Source organism: Vulpes lagopus, chromosome 5 (assembly GCF_018345385.1).
Source record: "Vulpes lagopus strain Blue_001 chromosome 5, ASM1834538v1, whole genome shotgun sequence".
In the NCBI taxonomy this organism is placed as follows: domain Eukaryota; kingdom Metazoa; phylum Chordata; class Mammalia; order Carnivora; family Canidae; genus Vulpes; species Vulpes lagopus.
Genome location: NC_054828.1, coordinates 5,480,154 through 5,501,598, shown reverse-complemented (window position 1 = coordinate 5,501,598; position 21,445 = coordinate 5,480,154). Strand labels below are relative to the sequence as shown.

Genomic DNA, 21,445 nt, shown 5'->3' with positions numbered 1-21,445 from the left:
GAGCTGCCCTGTATCTGTCAACTTCCAAGTCCAAGGAGCCAGACCCCTGAGCACCTCTTCCCTGGCTGACCCCGCCCCTCCAGCTGGTCCCAATCCTGACGAGTCCACCTCCCCTTAAGGCCTCTTGTCCCCAGCCCACTCCCTGGAGCCTATGCTACACGGAGAGGCGAGTGACCCCAAGGGCATCTGTGGGAAGATCAGCGTTCCTTCCCTATGACTTCTGAGACAGATGTGATTTTAAGGGAACCAGTGTGGTCACTGAACTGCATTTCTACTACTGATGGGGCCAGATTGATACTGTGTAAGGCCAACTTTTCTCAAAAGCTGGCATCCTTGCAGGTATCACTAGGTGATTCTATCAGTTAGGGCAGGCTGGGCTATGCTGCATTTAACAAAGACTCCCCAGGTTTACTTCTCATACTACAGACCCATCACACTTGGCTGGCCCAGCCTGAAACTGTCCCCTCATCTGGAGGGTCACTGATCACAGTAATGGGGGGGGGGTGTAGGGTGTTTTAAGGTTGTCATCCACACATACCCATCCCTTCTGCCTACAGCCTGTTGACCAAAGCAAGTCATGCAGATGCGGGCAGGGAAATACAGCTGTACCTTTTGCCCAAAAGGGGAGCACCAGAATTACCAATGAACACCACTGAGGGCCAAAGAGCCTCAAGAACCCAAACCCAAAAGTCTCCATGATCCAATTAATTTCGGAAATCCTGGGTTCAGGAAAGTGAAACAGGTACAGGTACTGCAGAACTTCTCAGAGCCTTTAATACGTGAGTATGCATTGTGACTGTCAGAGATGGTGCTTGAGGATGAAGCTGGGACTGTGTTTCTGATGTGTCTTCTGTCACCTTGTCACCTTGTGCCTTGTACCCAACAGACTCTCAAATATTTGACTCCGGACTCTTGTTACAATCTGTGGGTCGGGATGCCTGGTGGAGCGGGATGCCTCAGTGGTGGAGCGTCTGCCTTTGGCTCAGGGTGTGATCCCAGGGTCTTGATCGAGTCCCATGTTGGGCTCCCTGTGTGGAGCCTGCTTCTCCCTCTGCCAGTGTCTCTGCCTCTCTGTGTCTCTCATGAATAAATAAATAAATAAATAAAATATTAAAAAAAAAATCTGCGGGCCAACCTCATGGCTCATCTTTGAGACAAGGCTTACTCAAGAGACTAATGAAGGAGAAAATGCAGGGAGGGCCTAGTTTGTGCAGTGTTTACAGGGGGGGGGCAGGTCCCAGGCCTGATCTCATGGAATCCTCAGCAACTGCTGCCATCCCCACTTTAGGATCAGGAAGGAGGAAGTGGGAGCATGAATTCTGAGCTAAGCGTCCAGCTTGGGTAACCTGTGCTTAAAATTTGCTCCTAGATTATCTTCGAAGGTCTCTGTCAAGAAGTTTTCTCCTCTAAAACAGCCTTCTGAGTCTGAGCTGGGGGGTTGCGAGAGCCCTGGTGGTGGTGGTGGTAGTGGTGGTGGTGGAGGGGGGTTGGGTGGGAAGTGGGGAGGCAGATGGCTAGGTCAGCCTGCAAGGGGTGCAGGGAGGGAAGGACCGGTCCGCAGGTGCTGACGTCTCTCTTCCCACGCGAGAAGGGTAGGAGAAGGGTACCCTGGTACCCTAGGACCCTAGGGATGCTGGACCCTAGGGTGGACCCTAGGTGGACCCTAGGGATGCTGGAGGCCTGGGTGCTATTTAAATGCAAAACGGGAAAAAAAAATAAATGCAAAACGGGGGCAGCCCAGGTGGCTCGGTGGTTTAGCTGCTGCCTTCAGCCCAGGGCGTGACCCTGGAGACCCAGGATCGAGTCCCACGTAGGGCTCCCTGCATGGAGCCTGCTCCTCCCTCTGCCTGTGTCTCTGCCTCTCTCTCTCTCTCATGAATAAGTAAGTAAAATCTTAAAAAAAAAAAAAATAAATAAATGCACCCCGGTGTCAGGAAGTCTGGGAAGGGGCCTCGGGGGAGAAGCGGGGGTGGTGACGCGATGCCCTGATAGCAGGGGGCAGTGGACGCCCAATGCTGACCGTCCCTCACTCGGTCCCTTGGCGGTGTCTCCCCGCATCTGCCACGCGTGTTGACTCCTTACGACGTGGTCATCTTCTGGGGGGAGGGGGGTGTTCCCCGCAGCAGAGTGAAGCCCCCAGCCCGTCCCGGGACGGCCCCGCGCTAGTACTTACAGGCTGCGGCCGCGGCCTCTGATGCACCGGCTCGCCCTGGCCCGTGCCGGGCGCGGTCCCACGGCCCTTGTTCCAGTCCCGTGACGCAGAACGACCGTCACGTCCCCTCTACCCGCGAGGGCTCGGGCTCGGGCTCGGGCTCGGGCTCGGGCTCGGGCTCGGGCGGCCAGCAGCCGGGAGCAGGTGCCTCTGCGACCTGCGCCGGCCCCGCAGACGGGGGAGGCGAGCCTCGGCGCTCCGCGGGGGCGTGGGCTCCGCACAGCACCCGCCGGACCCGGGCGCCAGCGGGGAGGCGGGCGGCCCCCGATGAAGCGTCGGCGGACCCATCCGGGTCGGCTCACTTCCCCGCGGGCTCCCAGCGGAAGACCCGCGCCCCACGCGCCAGCAGCCACGCGGGCGTCATTGGACGCTCTGCGCTTGCGCGGTCTCCGCGCTGCGTCCGTGCGGACATCCGGTCACGGGTTCCTACGGACCAATGAGCGAGAGCACCGTGAGCCAGGGGGCGGGGCATCATGGCTGCCCCCAGGGCGCCGCGTCCAGAGGCTTGCGGGTGCTGCGCTGAGTGACAGCTCCGCCACCGCGGGCCCGCCCTCTGCCCTCGCCCGCCGCGCCGTGATCACGCCCGGGTAGCTGTGCGAGGCGGCGGCCGGAGAGGGAGCCATGGGCACAGTGCACGCCCGGGTAAGAGGCCCAGCGACCCGCGGGCCGCGTGACCTCAGGGCGGGCGCCGCGGGGAGAGACCGCCCCCACCGGGAAGGGGCGCCGAGGGCGGCGGGGCCTGCGGGCCGGGGGGCGGCGGCCGCACAGACGGGCCGGCGGGTCCCGCAGGCCCCGGAGCAGGAAGCCGGTACCCGGAGGAGGGACGGGACTCGCCCAAGGTCACTCAGCCGGGCGCGGCCCCGGGCCGGAGCCATCCGTTCTCCTTACGCAGCCTCCGCCGCTTCGGGGTCTTCTCTGCATCCCGGCCACCTGCTGGGGTCCTGCTGGGGTCCTGCAGCACCGAGTATCCCACCGGGGGGCCTCCTTCCTCCTGCTTGCAGACCCCACCTCTCTATGCTTCGCTTACTCCTGGCAACGCGGAGGCTGAGACAAGTGACGCTGAGGTGCTGAACTTGGGGACTCGGTGCGCCCTCTGTGATGTGCCAAACTGCTCTCCTTTGTCCTAATCTTTTTTTTTTTCTTTAAAGATTTTATGTATTTATTCACGAGAAACCTAGGAAGAGAGGCAGAGACACGGGCAGAGGGAGAAGCGGGCTCCCTGCGGGGACCCCAACCACTGAACCACCAGGTGCCCCCTTTGTGATCATCTTAACTGAGGGCTAGAGAATGGCTGTCTGTCCAGGGTCACACGTGTTTAGAGCCTCGGGATGTTCCAAAACTCAGACATACTCAGACACCCCCCCCAACACCACCCCACCCCACCAGGTGGAGGCCCAGGCCTCAGCATTACTTTTCTACTACAACACGGACCGTTTAGGACCCTTTAGAACCTTTCAGTAGTTTCACGGTAGCTTTCCCAAAGAATTTAGCACAGACACCCCCCCCCCCAAAGAATTTAGCACAGACACCCCCCCCCCCCCCGGCTTGGCATGGGGGGGGGGACTTCACCACGCTCCCCAGGTCATTCATTCGAATGGAACACGGTAGGTGTCCCCACACACTCCTTGGGCTGTACCGCTGTCCAGCAGCTCCTGCCTCACCCATCCCCACACCCATCAATAGCTCCCGAGATAGTCCCACCTTTTAGAGCTCCGCTCAGGTCACTTCCTCCACAGACCTCCTCCTCATCTGCCCTCATTTGCACGTGACGCTGACTTCCTTGACGTCGTCCCCCTGGCGCCTGTTTTATCTGTTTGGATTTTTGTCTTAACTCTTTTCCAGTCTAAGTCTCTTTTTCTTTTCTTTTTTAAAGATTTTATTTATTTATTCATGACACACAGAGAGAAAGCGAGGCAGAGACACAGGCAGAGGGAGAAGCAGGCTCCATGCAGGGAGCCCGATGTGGGACTCGATCCTGGCTCTCCAGGATCACACCCTGGGCTGAAGGCGGCGCTAAACTGCTGAGCCACCCAGGCTGCCCATGTTTTCTTACATTTTCTATTTGATCTTAGCTTACACCACTTTAAAGATGCTGTTTAGAACTCATTAAATTAATTGCATGTTCTGTCTCTTCAATCAGCACTGCTTTGCACAGTACCTGCCACATGGTGTTCAAGAAAACTTGCTGGGGGCCCCTGGGTGGTTCAGTCGGTGATGCATCTGCCTTTGGCTCAGGTCATGATCTCAGAGTCTTGGGATGGAGCCCCAGGTAGTGCTCTCCACTCAGTGGGGAGCCTCCTTCTCCCTCTTCTGCCCCCCCCCCTTACTCTCTCTTGAACACTCTCTCAAATAAATCTCAAATAAATAAATAAAATCTTTAAAAAAGACAACAACTTGTCAACTGGCAGGCTGAGCTGCTGAAAGGATAGAGCTAGACCCAAATATTAATTTTAATTCATTTCACCAAATGCTTAACCCATATGTGTTCTTCTAGACACTGGAATACAAATTTATGAGGGTGAGGATCTTGAAGGTGCTTGCCACATAATAGGTTTTTAATATTCTGTGAACGAATGAATATTAGTAAGGCCATTATTTTAGGACATCAAGCTTTGATGTAACCACGAGTCATAAAAACGTCATCTCTTAAAGTTTGAATTTCTGATTAAAGTATACAAATAGGCATTTTTAGTGAACCTTTTTTTTATGCTTTGAAATTTTAGGAACTGAATTGGAATTTTTTAAATATCTGGAGTATATAAGCCTTGGCCCAGACAAAGTGTACCTGCTAAGCGTTGAGATCCAATAGGATGAGTATGTGCACGTGTTCCTTTTTTTTTTTTTTTAATTTTATTTATTTATGATAGGCATACAGTGAGAGAGAGAGAGAGAGGCAGAGACATAGGCAGGGGGAGAAGCAGGCTCCATGCACCGGGAACCTGACATGGGATTCCATCCCGGGTCTCCAGGATTGCGCCCTGGGCCAAAGGCAGGCACTAAACCGCTGCGCCACCCAGGGATCCCCTGTGCACGTGTTCCTAACCATAGTATATACTCTGCATACAGAATCGGGACACATTTAATATACTTTTTTACGGTAGTGTAGAAAAGTAAGATTAAGTAAGCTTAAGTAAGCTTAAATGCAGGAAGCTTAAACACAGGAAGCATATTTGTGAACGGTGCAGGTAAAAAGTCACTGTTTTAATTTGTTAATATTTTGAGAAAGTATATTATTCCATTTTTAAAATACTATACCACAAAAATGAAAAGATGATACGAAACAAACGCTATATTCTTTGCCCAGCGTTTTCTTCCCTTCTTACTTGTGTAAACACTCTGCTCTGACCACTGTGAGGCAAGGACTTGGTCTGTCTTGTTCACTGCTGCATCCCCAGTTCGCCCAGTGCTCGGCATGCAGTGGTATAAAGCTCCAGTGTCGAGAGGTGTCCCTCCACAGGGGGGACTGACTCTGCCTGAAGAAGCCAGGGATGGCTTACAGAGACGACGTTTAAGGCAGATGCTTTTAAGGAGGAAGTTATTCTGGGCGGAGAGAACAGGTGTGCACAAGTAGGCACGTGAAGGGGGTGGTGGTTGAACTTGGGCGGAGCAGATATGGGCCTTATGGTGGGGTTCCTCGTGCCCCCTGCTAAGGAATCTAGCTGGATTCTGTACCCCCAGGCACTCTCGAGGGCCATCGCAGTCTTTCGCAGCAGGAGTGGGAGAGAGGATGTGTCAGGACATTACCTTTCCAGAGAACCAGTGACACTATGGAGGGAATACTGACGAGTCTGTTGAGTGTGACTGGGAAAGAGGATAGTGTCCCAGAGTCCCCATTGCTGCACATGCTGCAGACATCAAACGCATACACTTAGAAAGTGCTTGTTTGTAGAAAATTGGTAGAGTAAGGAAGCAGCCAGATACTGGTTAGGACAGTTCTCCCTGAATTTGGTGTTTGTACGAGTGCCTGGTGCCACACTACACACTAGACCTTCTGAATCCATTTCCAGGAGCATCTGGGAATCCCTGTATTTAAGCCAGCGTGTAGGTAACATATATTTTATGTGTGTTACACATTCTATTTGTCTCCATGGAAGTACAAATACCAGCCACAGCCTGTGGAATCCTTATTCAGAAGTTGCTTTAATGCTTTTGGGATAAGCTCAGTTCAGATTGAAGAAAGTGACTACTTTCTGGCACATTTTATGAACATACGCAGTTCCTTTTAATGTGTGAATAAGACTTTCAGGGTACAGAAAAATATGTTTTAGCAATTCGAGTTGTCAGTGTAGTTATCCTAAAATGTGTCTGATTTTGATTTTAAAAATTAGGATACTTTCTATAACAAAAAAAAAACAATTTTTCTATAACGAAAAAAGCTATTTTTTTCTTTGCTTTGATAAATGTCTTTTTTAAAAAATATTTATTTATTTGAGAGAGCCTGTGCACATGCACCAGAGTGGGGGCGGGGCAGGGGGAGGAACAGAGGGAGAGGGAGAGGGAATCTCAAGCAGACTCCACACTGATGCACTGCATCAGTGCAGACCCTGATGTAGCGCTCTATTTCATGACCCTGAGATTATGACCTGAGCTGAAATCAAGAGTCAGATGCTTAACCAACTGAGCCACCCAGGCACCTCCTGTGATAAATGTCTTTGCGGCACCTTACTTTTTAACTATTTATTTGTCTTACAATTGGGCCTTAGGTGTATAGGCTCAAATAGCCATAGTCCTGTAGACCTCAGTTCATGACACAGTCCTCATAGGTACATGCCTGACCCTTTCAGTTAATTTTCATCTTTGTTTTATTTATTAATAATACACCGGATACCAGGGAGCTCACCACCAATCCAGGACTTGTACATCAATGGCACTTATATCTGTCCTTTGCTTCCCAGCCTCCACTCAACAGAGGGAAACACGGTACTGAGCTTTCTGGAGCACCATCTAAAGAGAAAATGCAAAGATGTTTGGGTTTTTATGTAAGTTTATTTATCTGTGTCTTCTCGCTCCCTTTCAGAGTTTGGAGCCTCTTCCAGCTAATGGACCTGATTTTGGAGCCTTAGGAGAAGAAGCTGAGTTTGTTGAAGTTGAACCTGAAGCTAAACAGGAGATTCTTGAAAACAAAGATGTGAGTTTCTGCTGATGGGCTTGAAGTGGCTCCTGCCAGAGATGTTTGCTTCCCCAGACGGAAGTAATTAACCTGTCTCAGTGCCTTCATTAAAGAAGACTTGGCAGCCGGCTATGTTCTAGAAAGGCAGGCAACTCTTAGAAAAGTAGTTTCCGGTTTTAGAGAAATAGTTTATTTATGTGGGACATTTAAACATATTTTTGAAAAAAACAAATGTATTTCTGTATTTATGTTATAAAAAAGTATTTCAAGGACAAACTCAGATTATAATTAAGTTTATATTGTGTCCAGAAAAAAGAGTAAAACTTTTCCTAAACTCTCTTGGCTTTGAAATTTACGTCCAACTGAAGAAGTGAAAGCACGTTTTCATTGGTTGTGTAATTAAGATCTGTGGGATTCTGATCACTTTCCATTATGCCTTTCCCTAATATTCCCTATTATCCCTGCTTTAGTTTTCTCAGTTACTCGTTACCATCTACTGTACTATATATATATATTGTCTATTTCTACCCCTGTTAGAAGGTAAGCTCTCCATTGAGTCAGGAATTTATGTCCTGTTCACTGCTATATCCTCAGTGTTTAGAAAAATACCTGGCTGTTAGGTGATTGGTGCATTGTTTATTGAATGAATTAATTAAATAAGCTTTTACAGACAGTGAGGTCAGAGGTGCAGAGCCAGCATTTATCATGTTTACTGAAATGTGCACAAGCTCTCTAGCAAGGTGCACAGTTTTTAAATTGGGGATCACAGCATCAGCCAGGGCCAGTGCTCCAGGAGCACGCTGGGAATGATATATAGGGGACCTCTGTGGTCTGCCTGGGTTTAGGATTGATGTGGTACTTGGCCATCTGGCTACAGAGACCTTGTAAGTCTCGGTTGCAGGAAGTATAGACCTGGCAAAGGATAGGTTCAGGTAACCGATTTTCTAAAAAGGCAGGAAGATAAAAAAGTCTGGAATCGAGAAGCATGGATCATTAAACTTGAAAAAAAAATCCTTGGATTAACTTTCAGACATTTGTCTTTAGCCTTGATGCCTACCTACTCTTTTGTCCTGTATCATACTTTAATAATCAGTGTTCCTGCAAAAGAACAAAACTGGACCACTTTCTTCTACCATACACAAAAAATAAACTCAAAATGGATTAAGGACTTAAATGTGAGACCCGAAGCCATTAAAATCCTAGAATTACACAGGGAGTAATTTCTCTTGACATCAGCCATTACAACTTTTTTTCTAGGTAGGTTCCCTGAAGCAAGGGAAACAAAAGGAAAAATAAACTATTGGGACTGCATCAAAATCAAAAGCTGCTGCACAGCAAAGGAAACAGTCAACAAAATGAACAGGTGTGCGCATAATGGGTGAAGATACTTGCAAATGACTTATCTGATAAATGGTTAGTAAAGAACTTACACAACTCAACACCAAAAAAGCAAATAATACAATTAGAAAATGGGCAGAAGACATGAATAGACATTTCTTCAAAGAAGACCTACAGATGGCCAACGGACACATAAAAAGATGCTAAACATCACTCATCATCAGGGAAATACAAATCAAACCTACAATGAGATACCACCTCACACCTGTCAGAATGGCTAAATTCATAAACATGAACAACGGGTGTTGGCAAGGATGTGGAATCTTCATGCACCGTTGGTGGGAGTACAAACTCGTGCAGCCACTGTGGAAAACACTATGGAGGTTCCTCAAAACTAGAATTACCCTATGATCCAATAATCCCATTGGTATTTCCCCCAAAGAATATGAAAACCTTAATTTGAAAAGATACATGCGCCCCTATGTTTATTGCAGCGTTATCTACAATAGCCAAACTATGGAAGCAGCCCAAGTGTCCAACTGATGAATGGATAAAGATGTGGTATAGATATACATTGGAGTATTTCTCATAAAAAAGAAGAAAATCTAGCCATTTGCAATGATGTGGGTGGAGCTGAGAGTATGATGCTGAGTGAGATAAGTTAGAGAAAGACAAATACCGTATGATTTCACTCATGTGCAGAATTTAATAAACAAATGAACAAAGAAAAAAAAGACAAACCGAAAAACAGATTCTTAACTACGGAGAACACCTGCTGGTCACCAGAGGGGAGGTGGTTTGGGGGTGGGGGAAACCTGTGACAGGGATGAAGAGTACACTTAACTCTGGTGAACACGGAGTAATGTATAGAATTGTCAAATCACGATATTGTACACCTGAAACTAATTGAACACTGTGTGTTATCTACACTGGAATTAAAAAACAAAAGACCCAGCATTTAAAACCTAAAAAAAAAAAAAGTATAATAATCCATGTCCCTTCATCACATTTAGGTGGTTGTTCAACACGTTCATTTTGATGGACTTGGAAGAACTAAAGATGATATCATCATATGTGAAATTGGAGACGTTTTTAAGGCGAAAAACCTCATTGAGGCAAGTAGTCTCCCTGCTTGGCATTGTTTCCATTCCCTTCTGAAGAACCTACAAATCTCTTGTCTCAAAGCCCCAAGCTCCCACCCCAACCTCTCTGCTGATGACCCTGCCTCCCACCTAGAAGGGAGCTTCCATTTTCCCAAGCTGAGCCCCCCACCCCAGTTCCCTGGATGCCTCCCACAGACCTAACATGTTTGCATTTACCCTTCCCTCTGGCCTTTCTTACACAGAGGCCGGTCCATCCATGTGTTCTTCACAACCACCCAGCCTTGTAATAGGAGCTGAGCACATTGCTTGCTGGCCTCCTCCCTGGCACCCCGCTTAGTGCTCTAGTGTGCTCTCTTATGGGGTGGGTGCTCTGTCATTCCAACTCTTGCTGTCTCCTCAGGTTCCTTGCTCCATTTATCTGCCATCTCCGTCCTCTCCTTGGTAGGTAGCCTTCTGTCCTAATGCCCTTGGAGCCACACTGGACATGCCAGCCAGCGTCTCCAGCCAGCCTCCTGGAGGCCAGGTCCAGGTGACCCCATCAGTACCCACGTTCCTTGATCTTTCCACGTCTGTGGCCATTCCCACTTTAAAGAAAATTACTATATTTTTAAAAAAGGTTAAAGTAATATGTAAGCAATCTTAAGAAAGCATCTAACAATCCAGTATACAGAGGATACTGAACTGAAAGGTAGGCATTTCCCTCCCCACTGGCCATGGTCTCCCCAGCGGCCAGCAGGCTGGGGCTTCTGTGGGGCTTCCACATGTGTCGTGTGCACACGTGTGTAGACAGAGTAACCCCATTCCCCTACCTTTTTCTGCACCTTTCATTTGGGTTACTATACGGAGATCTTTTCACATGAACACGTTTAAAATTCTTCCCTCTGTCAGGTGAAATACTCTGTCCTTGTTTCCACTGGGACTTTTTCCCTGTGAATGAGATTGAGCGCCTTTTCCATGTTTATTGGTCATTACTGGTACTTGATGAGTTACCTGTTGGTTTCCCCTGTTTCCCATTGGACTGTTCGGCTCTTGTTTCTTTATAAGAGCCTCGGAAGTGATGTCTGTCACTGATGCGGAATACATTTCTCTTGCTCTGTTGTCTTTTGAGATTGTTTATATCTTCCTGCTTTCTCAGCGTTTTCTCTCCCCTGGACTCCCACGAATCCTGCACTCTCCTGGGCTGCTTGTCCCTCTCCTCATGTTCACTTCGGCTGCACTGTCACCTTCTCTCCTTGTGACCCTACTCACGTGTTGCTTCTCCACGTGAGGATCATCTCCCAGGGGCTCACTCACACCCCAGGTCTCACTACAGCCTGTGTAGTAGGGCCTCCCCACCTCTACTCCTTGCCAGGCCTCTGTTGTTGAGCTTCAGCCCCGAATGTGTACCTGCCTGCTAAGCATTTCCTCATGGGATCACCACGCATCTGCAGCCCTGTGTGGCTAGGGACGGAACACATCACCCACCCCCCGCCCCCAGCCCCAGCCCACCCACCCTACCAAAAAAGCGCTTGGCCAGAGCTGAGAGTTGGGATAGCCTCCTATCTCTCTTGCAGTGACTGTCCTTGGCCTCTGCCTGCAAAATGTGTATAGTCTGTCCTCCCCCAGTACAGTGACCTGTGCTTGTCAGCTTCCCTCCCAGCTGCGGGGGCTGCCAGGAGCAGCTCCTCCTGCCTCCTTTTGTCCCCTTTCTGTTTCTCCGTGATGATCAGGGCTCTCTCCTGAGGACATTCCACTCTGTCCTCCGCTGGAAACTCCAAAGTCACTCCCCTTTTACCTTCAGGACAAGCTCTAAACTATGTGTATTGTGAATGCTACCCCCTCACTGCTCCCCGGGAGCCTTTCCTGCCCTGCTCTTCTACTGCTTGTCCCTCCAGGAGAAAAGGACTCCCAGCACCAGAAAGCACTGCCATCAACCTTGAAGAGAGGAAAAAAAAAAACCAGAACAGTGGTTAGAAAATGCACGCAACACAAAAAGGCACAAACACAACACAGTCTCCCTTGCACCAAACATAATCGCTGTAACAACAGACTGTCATCCCTGCAGGGAATCCTGCTGGGCTGATGCATCTTGGTTAGTTTTTTTGTTTCTGTGAAACTGTTAATGCACTTGTTAATGCACTTTGCTTCCTACGCTTGTTCAGGTTTTACTCTCCTGAGTGGGGTTTTGTTGTTGCTTGTGCTTCATCCATCCCTTCATGCGTCCGGTCTCCATGGAGCTCTCTCCTTGGTGACTCAGCACCAATGCTACACCCCTGGCCTGGTCTGACGGTCACCAGCTGTATTTCTGTCCTGGAGGAAGACCTCTTTTTGTCCTCTCTCCTAGGTGATGCGGAAATCTCACGAAGCCCGTGAAAAATTACTTCGCCTAGGAATATTTAGACAAGTGGATGTTTTGATTGATACATGTCAAGGTACCTGCTGTGGCATAGTGTCTCTGATTACCCCTCCCAGCCATCCTGCAGAATCATGAAAGCTGAATGGGTGCCCAGGCATGGGTTGCACCTGGAGGTTTATCAAGCACAGAGGTCTTGGTAGTTAGCAGTCCTGGGGGGGTAATTGGATTTTTTTTTTTTTAAATGTCAGGCTGAGGGAAGATGGGTGAACTTTGAAGATCCTGCTGTCTGAACCGGTAGATGGTGCAGGCGTTCTGAGAAGGATCCCAATGGAGGGAGCCAGGTTTCATCCAGGATAGCCCAGCCTAGCCAGGCTCTTGTCCAAATGGGCTCTTGGCAGACAGGCTCCATCTAAGTGTGTGCTTTAAACGGGAGGGCACCAGGCATCCAGATTTCACTCTCAGTTTATACTCATTTGCTTGTTTGCTAGCCAACTTGTACTCTTTGGTTAATGAGCACCTGCTATGGGCCAGGCCCTGTGCTGGGTACCAGGGAGAGTCCAGCAGCAAGCAAGCAAGGCATAGTCTCCTTCTGAAGGAGCTTTGGGCCCAGCAGAGCAGGGCTGGGGGCGGTGGGGGGGACGCCAGCCCTTCCTGTACCCTCAGTGAGAGCTGGAAACTCCAAAGTTGCTCCCCTCTTACCTTCAGGACAAGCTCTAAACTGTGTGTATTGTGAGTCCTACCACAATAGTCAGCAGCGCGGCCGTACCTGGGCGAACTCTGTCGTAAGCGTGTGTGTGCAGGATCCAGCTGAATCTTTGCTAAAACCTGGGGAAAGTGACTAGTGCTATTTTATTTTTATTCTTTGCTTTTTAAAAAAGATTTATTTATTTACTTATTCATAAGAGATACCAAGAGAGAGGCAGAGACACAGGCAGAGGGAGAAGCAGGCTCCCTACCGGGAGCCCTATGCAGGACACAATCCCGGGACCCCGAGATCACGCCCTGAGCTGAAGGCAGATGCTCAACCACTGTGCTACCCAGGTGCCCCTACTAGTGTTATTTTAGAAAAGATGTTTTCCAGCGAAGGAGACCGAGGCTCAGCTAGGTTTAACTTGCCCCAGGTCAGAGATGTAAGTGATAGAAGTGGCCCTTCTGCTATCTGGAGTGCTTTCCTTGGGGACAGGTCTTGTTGGCAGCGTTTCAGCTTAGCGCCCTCCTGCCTACTATAAATGTGACTGGTATGTGGTCAGCGCGGGCACTTCTGTCTCCCCCCGGGCTGCAGCTAGAATTACCTGGGAACTTGTGGAAGAGAATGGTTAGGGAGGTAAAACTGCATGATTCTGTAGCAGGAGTGCCTGGCAACATCCATCCGTCAGACCCTCTAGAACGTATGACACCTAAGAACGAACCATGCAAATCACACTTTGGTTCCTACTGAGGTCTCACTCTGGGTTTGTGACTTGTGACAAACGTACCACACTAGTGCAGGACGATCACAGACAGGAATGTGTATTGGTGGGAGAGAGGCTCTACAGGAACTCACTATACATTCTGCTCGATTTTCCTATAAACCTAAAGCTGCTCTAAACAATAAAGTTTATTAATTTTTTTAAAAAATGAGACCAAAGCTCCAGCCTGGGCTGAGTCTGAGTATCAAGGAGCCAGTGTTGAGGCAGCTCCTCATATACAGCCACTGCCCTGCCAGGGTTGCAGGGTCAGCCGTGCCTTTCTGTGAGAGGCCCCCAGCCCTCTGCAGAGCTCTGTCCTGCCCCCCAGCACCCCATGGGGCCCTGTGGTGGGTGCTGAAGTGGCTGCTGCAGACTCACACCCTCGCACCCCTGGCTCATAGAAGGACAGGGGCAGTCACTCTTGTATTGAGTTTGTGGCTTCTCTTGTGGGGTTACTAGAGTCCTTCTTGTCACAGAAATTCTATGGTATAATGGCAGTTGAATTGCAGTATTCTCAAGTATTCTCAAGGACTCCCTAGGAGAACAATTGCCCTTAGCAGATAATGTGTGCTTAAGCAAATGTCACTGCTCAGAGTTACCTCCTCTCAGTATTGTGATTTTGTGGTGGAACGTTCTTGAACTTTAAAATAGAAGGCGTGTTTGTAAAATTAAACGAAACTTCAGGTTGCTTTTTGCCTTTTTTATCAGTGGGTCTAAAATAAAAACACATGTGCTAGCTGTCTTACTGTTCAATATTTCTTTGTGTACATAGGTGATGATGCGCTTCCAAATGGGTTAGATGTTACCTTTGAAGTCACCGAATTAAGGAGATTAACAGGCAGTTATAACACCATGGTTGGGAACAACGAAGGCAGTATGGTATGTGCTTCCTCAGAGCAGACCTTTCAATAAAGAGCTTTTAAAACGTGACTGTTCTAAAAACTGAGGATAGTTCTGAGACTCCTTCAGACACCTTCATCTCGGTAGGCTAGTGCATGGTTTCTCACGAATCTTCCTAGAATCGATCATAGTACGCTTTACTTTTTAATTTAATTTAAATTCCAGGGAACACGCAGTGTTGGATGTTTCAGGTGTACAGTACATGATCTACCACTTCACAGACGACCCAGTGCTCATTGACGAGTACCCTCTCCCTCCCCCCTCCACACTGTTTCACCCCATCCCGATTATAGTATGTTCTAGATTGTCTGAAAACCATGGTACCATCCATGGTTAATTAGAAACAATCTGGGGAATGTTTGTATTAAATTTCTTATTCAAATTCCCTTGAATTCCAAATCTGTACAGTTGGTTTTCCTGGCTTTGCAGTCAGCAAGCGAGCCTGCCCCTCGCCATCAGGCATGTGTTGGGGGCACATCCACTCAGCAAAGGCACATTTTAAAGAGTAAAAGCGATTACAGATGAAAGACGCAATCTGCAGTCCACTGTTTTGTCCTGTTTATGAGGCTCCCTGAGCCAGTGTAGTCCTTCCTAACACCGTTTCTTCTGTGTAAACCACTGCTGTTTTTCTGCTCCTCTTAGGTGCTTGGCCTCAAACTCCCCAATCTTCTGGGTCGTGCAGAAAAGGTGACTTTTCAGTTTTCCTACGGAACCAAAGAGACTTCGTATGGCCTGTCCTTCTTCAAACCGCAGCCTGGAAACTTCGAGAGAAAGTAGGAAGCCAGACAGATGATTGAGTACAGTGGCCAGGTTATAAGTTAAAGTACAAGCCTTGGTTGTGAAAAGACGCTTGGCTGAATCTGCTGGCCCTTGCGCAGTGTCACACATGCCGTAGCTTTCTTCATGAAGATGAGCCCCAGGAATGTAATTTTAGATCTGTTGATTTAAATGTGTGCAAGTTATAATCACTGTTTCCGCATTTAAAGCTCTGTCCCATTGTCTCCTAGTTTCTCTGTAAACTTATATAAAGTCACTGGCCAGTTCCCTTGGAGCTCGCTTCGGGAGACAGACAGAGGAGTGTCCGCCGAGTACAGCGTGAGTAACCCTGTGTCCTTCCCTTTGTGCACTTGAGGGAGAACAAGGTGCCTGTTTAGCTGATCGCCAGGGTCAGCAAGAGGGGGCGGGCCTGTCAGTCTGGTGCTTGGAGCGTGGGCTTCATGGCCGGGGTCACCCTCTGTCCTTTGCCCTGCTCTTGGTTGCCTCCTGACTGGGTGCCTCTCTGTGAGCCAAGTGCAGACCGCCGGGGCCAGAGAGTAGCTCAGCTCCCAGGTGGCAGCTCTGCTTCCGGCTTTCTGCGATGCCGTGTGTTTGTCCTTCCTCGTGTGCATGGAGGTCAGTAGCTTCTGATAGCCAGCAAGGTCACTGCAGGTTACTGATAGCTTTCCTTGTTGGTTGGCACTTGTTTACTTCTAGCAGGATCTGACATGATGCAGCAGATGGAATTCCTCCCATCTGACCCTTTTGACCCCTGCCCTGTCTCCCTTCCTTTCTATACCGTGTGGCTCCTCCCCTCCCGTTCCGGGCTTTGGTAAAGGAGGGAAGACCTGGACGCATAAAGCCATGTAAAATTAGTTCCCCAAGTGTAGCCCATAGATCAGCAGCATGGCCTCATCCGTGAGCTGGTTAGAAATGCAAGTTCCTGGGTCCTGCCTGTCGCTGAACCAGCGTCTAGGGGTGGATGCCTCGCATGTTCTCTCCATCTGCGCCCCAGCAGTTCTGGTCTAGGAGCCCCTGCTGGAGCCCGAGCTTGAGCCCACTGTACTGCTCAGCCCCTTGTGGGCACTGGAGACACTGGCTACTCACGCATCTTAGCCTTGAAGACAGACCAGGGTCATGGAAGTCCCCAGCACGGAGGTGGGTTGGTGGCTCCTGGCTCCAGATGTGACATGAGTGCTTGCAGTTCCATTTTCAATTCTCCATGTGGCCACCTGTCCTCATCTGACAGGAGTAGCCCTCGATGCCTTCCTGCCCACAGCGAGGGGAAGGGCTGCCTGGCTAGCACTGCCCTCCCAGCCCCTGCCCTCCAGCAGCTCTCCCTCCCCATCTCTCTCCCGTGTCCCTCTTTTATCTTTTTTTCTAAGTTTTTTTTTAAAGAGCAAGTTCTTAGGAAACTTAGAGCTTGTTTATGCACAGGGCATGGCATAAACAAAGTGAGAGGGCAGAAGGAGGGACAGAGGGACAGAGGACTGGGAGCTAGCAGCCGTGGGCTTGAGAGATGAGGTTCTAGAGGAAGATGGAACCTTCTGGCCACTGCCTCGTCCTCCTGACCATGAACACAGAGACAAGATGTGTCTCCTCTGGGCAGTTGTGTTTTTCTTAGTTAAGAGCTGCCCTAGGAGGAGGGAAGCAATGATTGAGGCCCTCAGTGCACCTTCCCCAGGCTTCGGGGGAATAGCTGAGTCTCACGTGGCCCTCAGTGCAGAAGTGGCAGGCGGGCAAGGCTGCCCTGTATCACGTCTGCTTCCCCAGCACCTGACATGGTGCCTCGTGGGTACTTGCTGAGAGCTGGAGATGGGTGGCCCTGAGTTCTCGCCTTGGGAGCCAGACCAGAGGGCTACGGAGAACAGCTGGCTAAATACTGCTCCACGTCGTGTGAAGTGACCTGGCTTCCTCGTAGGAGTCCTATCATCACACTTCTTGAGGTCACCAGGCAGTGTTCACTGTTCAGAAGCAACCTGGGTGTCTCTCTGTGATAGAGACCTAAGATGGGTGGGCCTGACTCTAAGGGCCCCTGGGTCAGGGCAAGAGGCAGGTGCCATTTACCCAAGGGGTCACTTGGCTCAGGCCTCTAGTGGCCGAAGGATGCTCTTTATTCATGAACACCTTGTCTCCTCCCTCTTCTCCGGGGGCTGATGCGGGTTGCTGCTGTCACCAGGCCTGGCTTTGGAACTGGGGCTCGGAGGGCCGAGTGGGTGAGTGTCAGGTTGTCATAGGTCAGGAGAAGAAGCCTGCGGGTTACAAAGCTGTGCCCTGTGTGCAGCGTTCATGCAGGTGACCTGTCTTCTTGCCAGAGCGCAGTCCTGCTGCTTTGAGCAGGATCACAGCTTTGTCCCCTTCTCCATCCCTTCCTTCCCCTCCTTCCCTTCTTTTCCTCCCTCCCACCTACCATAAAAACAAACATACAAACAAAAACCCTATCTAAGGTGTTAAATGGAACAAGATGCCCTGTTCTGATGCCTGACTGGGAATGACTCCTCCATGTGTACAACACAGAAGGCTTATCCCCGTGTCCTTGCAGTTTCCCATATGGAAGACCAGCCACACTGTCAAGTGGGAGGGCGTGTGGCGGGAGCTGGGCTGCCTCTCGAGGACGGCATCCTTCGCTGTCCGGAAGGAAAGTGGGCACTCGCTGAAGTCATCTCTTTCGGTAAGGGCTTTCCTGGTGTGGCTGCGCACTTAGGTGCATTGGGAGAATAGCGTTCGCCAGCACTGGACAGACCGAGAAGGGTCACTGATTGGGTGGCTGCCGGCCGCTTTGTGAGTTTATGGGCACCGCACCATATTACTCTGTTGAAGCCCCGTCAGTGGTGACAGGGCAGTGTGCCTGGGAGCCGGGAAAGCTGGCAGAGTTCACTTAGGTCAGGGTCAAGCTCCTTGAGAGGACGGACCCATGACAGGTGGTAGTCTCCCAGCCGGTGACTATGAATGGTCTGCTCCGCCCGCCCTCGGTTCCCTCACCTGTGAAGTAGCGACAGGGAGCTACCTTCCCAGAGGGCTTTTCTGAGGGTGAAGTGAGGTGATTGGGCGAGGGGCTGGCACAGTGGCCAGGAAGTGCACCTGCTTGAAGCAAAATACCTCGCCGCACGTTTCTTTTAGCACGCGATGGTCATCGACTCGCGGAACTCCTCCATCTTGCCGAGAAGAGGTGCTTTGCTGAAAGTTAACCAGGTAGTGATCCTTCACCCGCGTGCGATCTGCTGGCTCGGTGACCTGGGAGGGGAGAGAGCCCCACACTGGAGGCACATTTTTTAGGGGTGGATTAATGCTCCGACCGGATGGGGTGTCCCTCACTAGGCCGGGAGGAAAGCGGAGATTTGGTTGAACCAACCCCTTGGTCACCTCAAGGCAGAGAGGGTAGCCCTGCGCCTGAGGGTCCCCGGGGTGGATGGCGCTCCATCCGCCTGAGCTTCAGGATCAGGGGACCAAGTGGAAATCAGATTTTTATATCACATGTGCCCAATTGTGCAAGACTGGCTAATTCCTTTTTTCAAACAGTGAGTAGGCCAAACAAGCCCCGGCATGCAGCGGGATGTTCCTGCGGCTGGTATTTCTCACTCACGTGTAGGAGTAGAATATTCTACAGCATCAGTGTGTTTGAGGATCCTGCGTTTCTGTAGGTCCCCCAGGACCATCTAGAACGACCAGAGTAACAACTAGAATGGAGCTTCTAGGAGATGGACAGAAGTGACCTCCTGTCTTTTTAAAAATACCAAACAAGATTAGGCAGTACTTGGAGTGACATGGTCTCAGAGCCAGCATAGTACGTCTGTTTACTCCATTTCCACCTGCGGGTCCTTCGCCCACAGGAACTGGCCGGCTACACCGGAGGGGACGTGAGCTTCATAAAAGAAGATTTCGAGCTTCAGTTGAATAAACAACTTGTCTTTGATTCGGTGAGTATCCAGCCACAACGTTCATCTGCACTTTTATCCTTTATTTTAGGGAACTCCCTTCCCAGAGAGTGAAAGCACAATCCAGAGGAGAAGCCCAGAACATTAGTGCTTGAAACTGAAGTGCTTGGTCTTTTCAATTTAGCCAGAATTAAGGAAACTCTGGTAGAAGTGATCATTTTTCTCTGCAAGAGGAACATTTCGGTCATTTTGTGTGGGATTCCAGGAGAGCCCCTTCCCCATTTGTCAGCTCAGGGCCATCATGTAAACATGTCGGGAGGGCAGACATGTGCCTCCTTTCCCTCTGAGGTCATTTAGTAGAAATTCTCAGTCTTCACCTTCTTAGGCTGAGTCTGCAGGGCCCTGGGCACTTCCAGGCATTTCTTTTTAAATCTTTAATTCCGTTTGGTTTAGTTTCTCCTGATTTGTTCAGGAATGAGGAGTAAGGGACCTGATTCTGACCAAGGCAGAGGAGCCCCTGGCTTGTTCTCCAGTCCTCTTGGAGGCTGGTGACGGGGGACAGCTCTCTGTGCTCCCCCACTGGACACACACAAACACACACCTGCCTGTGCCCTTTGCTACCATAAGACTCGGAGCAAGGAGTGAGCTTTAATGAGATGATACACGTGTCTATTTCTAAAGTCTCCTATCACTGCTCCCAGTCAGCCCTGGAGTCCTCGCTCCTTGAATCTGCTTCCTGCCTTTTCCTCGCTGCTGCTGGGGTCCCCGCGTTGTCCAGTTGGCAAGCTCCTCCCGGTCCCCCCACCTCCCCTTGCCACCATGCTGACGCTGTCCTCACTGGACTCCATCCTGACTGCATCCTCCTTCCGTGTGTCCGCTTCCTCTTCATGGGGTCCCTTTGTGGCTTGCCATGCTGCCACCTTGCGAGAGTCTGCCCTAGATTGTCGTGGAAGTGTCCTGCGCTGGCAGTCTCCCCAGAGGATCTCTTGCCCACCCCACCCCATGGCTGCACCCTCCATCCATGTGCTGTGCTGCCAGGCATCCCAACGCCATTCCTTACATGGACACTTCAAATTCAGTGTGTCTGAAACCGACTGTTACTTTCCTCCCAAATCTGTACCCTGCACCCGGGCTCCCAGTTCCACTGGCTTGCACAGCTTTGGCCCCAGTGCCCTGACCTCCCCTGACTGCTCGGAGGAGTCCTCACCCAAAGGCCACTGAGCACCAGGTCCACCTCTCTGCCCACTCAGCGTCACTCAGATTCCAGGCTGTGCTTTCTCACCTTGGTGGTGATATCCTTTTCTGATAAAGGATATCCTTTTCTGATATCCTTTTCTGCTCCCCCTTTTCCTCCATACTGCAGGCATGCTGGTCTTTCTCAAATGCAAGCCCTAAAATCTCCTGCGTGAAGCTGGCACCATTGGTGTGTCACACAATCTTTGGCCTGGTCTCTCTCCCCTTCTTGTGCTTTGGCTCAGCTATTTCTCATTTCCCTAAAGGACTAGGCTCTTACTTCCAGGCTTGCACTTTATTTTCTGCTGGCTGTAAGTCCCTTCTTTCAGCTGTTCCCTGGCCCCTCGTTCCTTGCCTTTTTAAGACTTCGGCATAGGTGATCTCATATAGGCCTCCTCTGACCTCCCAGACCAAGGTCAGGGCTCCTGCACTGTGCTCTCAGTTCCTGTGCTTTTCTCCAGGTATCACTCTTCATGCACCCACTCACCTACCCATCCACCCACCACATCTATATCGGCTGCCCAGTACTGCCTGGGCGTTAAAAATACCTCAGTAAGTAAAACACAGTTCCCACTCCCTCACAGTCTAGTGAAGGGAGACCCACGAGTAAGCAGCAAGCACGTGTGTATATACAGTTTAGCAGGTGGCAAATGTAACAAAGAATAATAAAACAGAGTAAAGATAAAATGGCCCAGATGGGGTGGTGTCTTATTTAAGATGGTCCAGGAAGGCATCTGCAATGGGGCAGCACAGCCCAGAACAAAGCAAGGAAGCCAGCCATAACAGCCAGACACAAAGCAGGAGCTATGGCACTGCCAGGACGAGCCAGGGGGCTGCCATGACTGGACAGAGTGAGGAGGAGGGACGGTGCAGAGAGGACAGAGGTCACACCAATGGTAGAGGACTTTGGGCACCGTATTGAAACTAGTTTCTGTTTGGAGGGAGGCCCAGTGTGGCATGACCGTCAGGGCATATGGGGGCACCTGTAGGAAATGGGAAGCACTGCTGGCAGCTCTCCAAGCCTGCTAGAGATGGGGGGCAGATGTAAAGGCACAACTGTCCCCTCGCCGGATGAGGTGTGTCTCCCACTGTGCCCAGCCTCGCTCTTCATGGAAGGGGTGGGGCTGCCCTCTCT

The 21,445-nt window shown here is 50.3% G+C and overlaps 2 protein-coding genes and 1 long non-coding RNA gene across 4 annotated transcripts in view; 2 read left to right on the top strand and 1 right to left on the bottom strand.

The window, feature by feature from the left end:
• Positions 1–752: 752 nt before the first annotated feature.
• On the bottom strand, positions 753–2,312 carry LOC121490577. The gene is made up of 2 exons (XR_005987718.1): positions 2,174–2,312; positions 753–1,077 (listed from the first exon to the last, which is right to left on the bottom strand). It is a non-coding gene; the product is annotated as an uncharacterized LOC121490577 (long non-coding RNA).
• LOC121490576 (dynein assembly factor 3, axonemal homolog) lies at positions 935–2,652 on the top strand. Of its 2 annotated transcripts, none has more exons than XM_041754354.1 (2): positions 935–1,082; positions 2,174–2,652. In XM_041754354.1, exons 1-2 carry the CDS (start codon positions 935–937, stop codon positions 2,650–2,652), a joined length of 627 nt encoding a protein of 208 aa, XP_041610288.1. The 2 variants fall into 2 exon arrangements, with proteins under 2 accessions (XP_041610288.1, XP_041610289.1); XM_041754355.1 differs by having other exon boundaries at positions 1,017–1,086.
• A 63-nt stretch (positions 2,653–2,715) lies between these two features.
• SAMM50 (SAMM50 sorting and assembly machinery component) overlaps positions 2,716–21,445 on the top strand; it is a 34,687-nt gene continuing 15,957 nt past the window's right edge. Inside the window, exons 1-10 of the mRNA XM_041754352.1 lie at positions 2,716–2,854; positions 7,230–7,340; positions 9,674–9,775; positions 12,087–12,174; positions 14,319–14,425; positions 15,089–15,219; positions 15,454–15,541; positions 17,745–17,873; positions 18,323–18,394; positions 19,033–19,119. Coding sequence (XP_041610286.1) covers positions 2,834–2,854; positions 7,230–7,340; positions 9,674–9,775; positions 12,087–12,174; positions 14,319–14,425; positions 15,089–15,219; positions 15,454–15,541; positions 17,745–17,873; positions 18,323–18,394; positions 19,033–19,119 — 936 coding nt within the window. The 5' untranslated portion in view covers positions 2,716–2,833. The remainder of the gene's footprint in view (positions 2,855–7,229; positions 7,341–9,673; positions 9,776–12,086; positions 12,175–14,318; positions 14,426–15,088; positions 15,220–15,453; positions 15,542–17,744; positions 17,874–18,322; positions 18,395–19,032; positions 19,120–21,445) is intronic.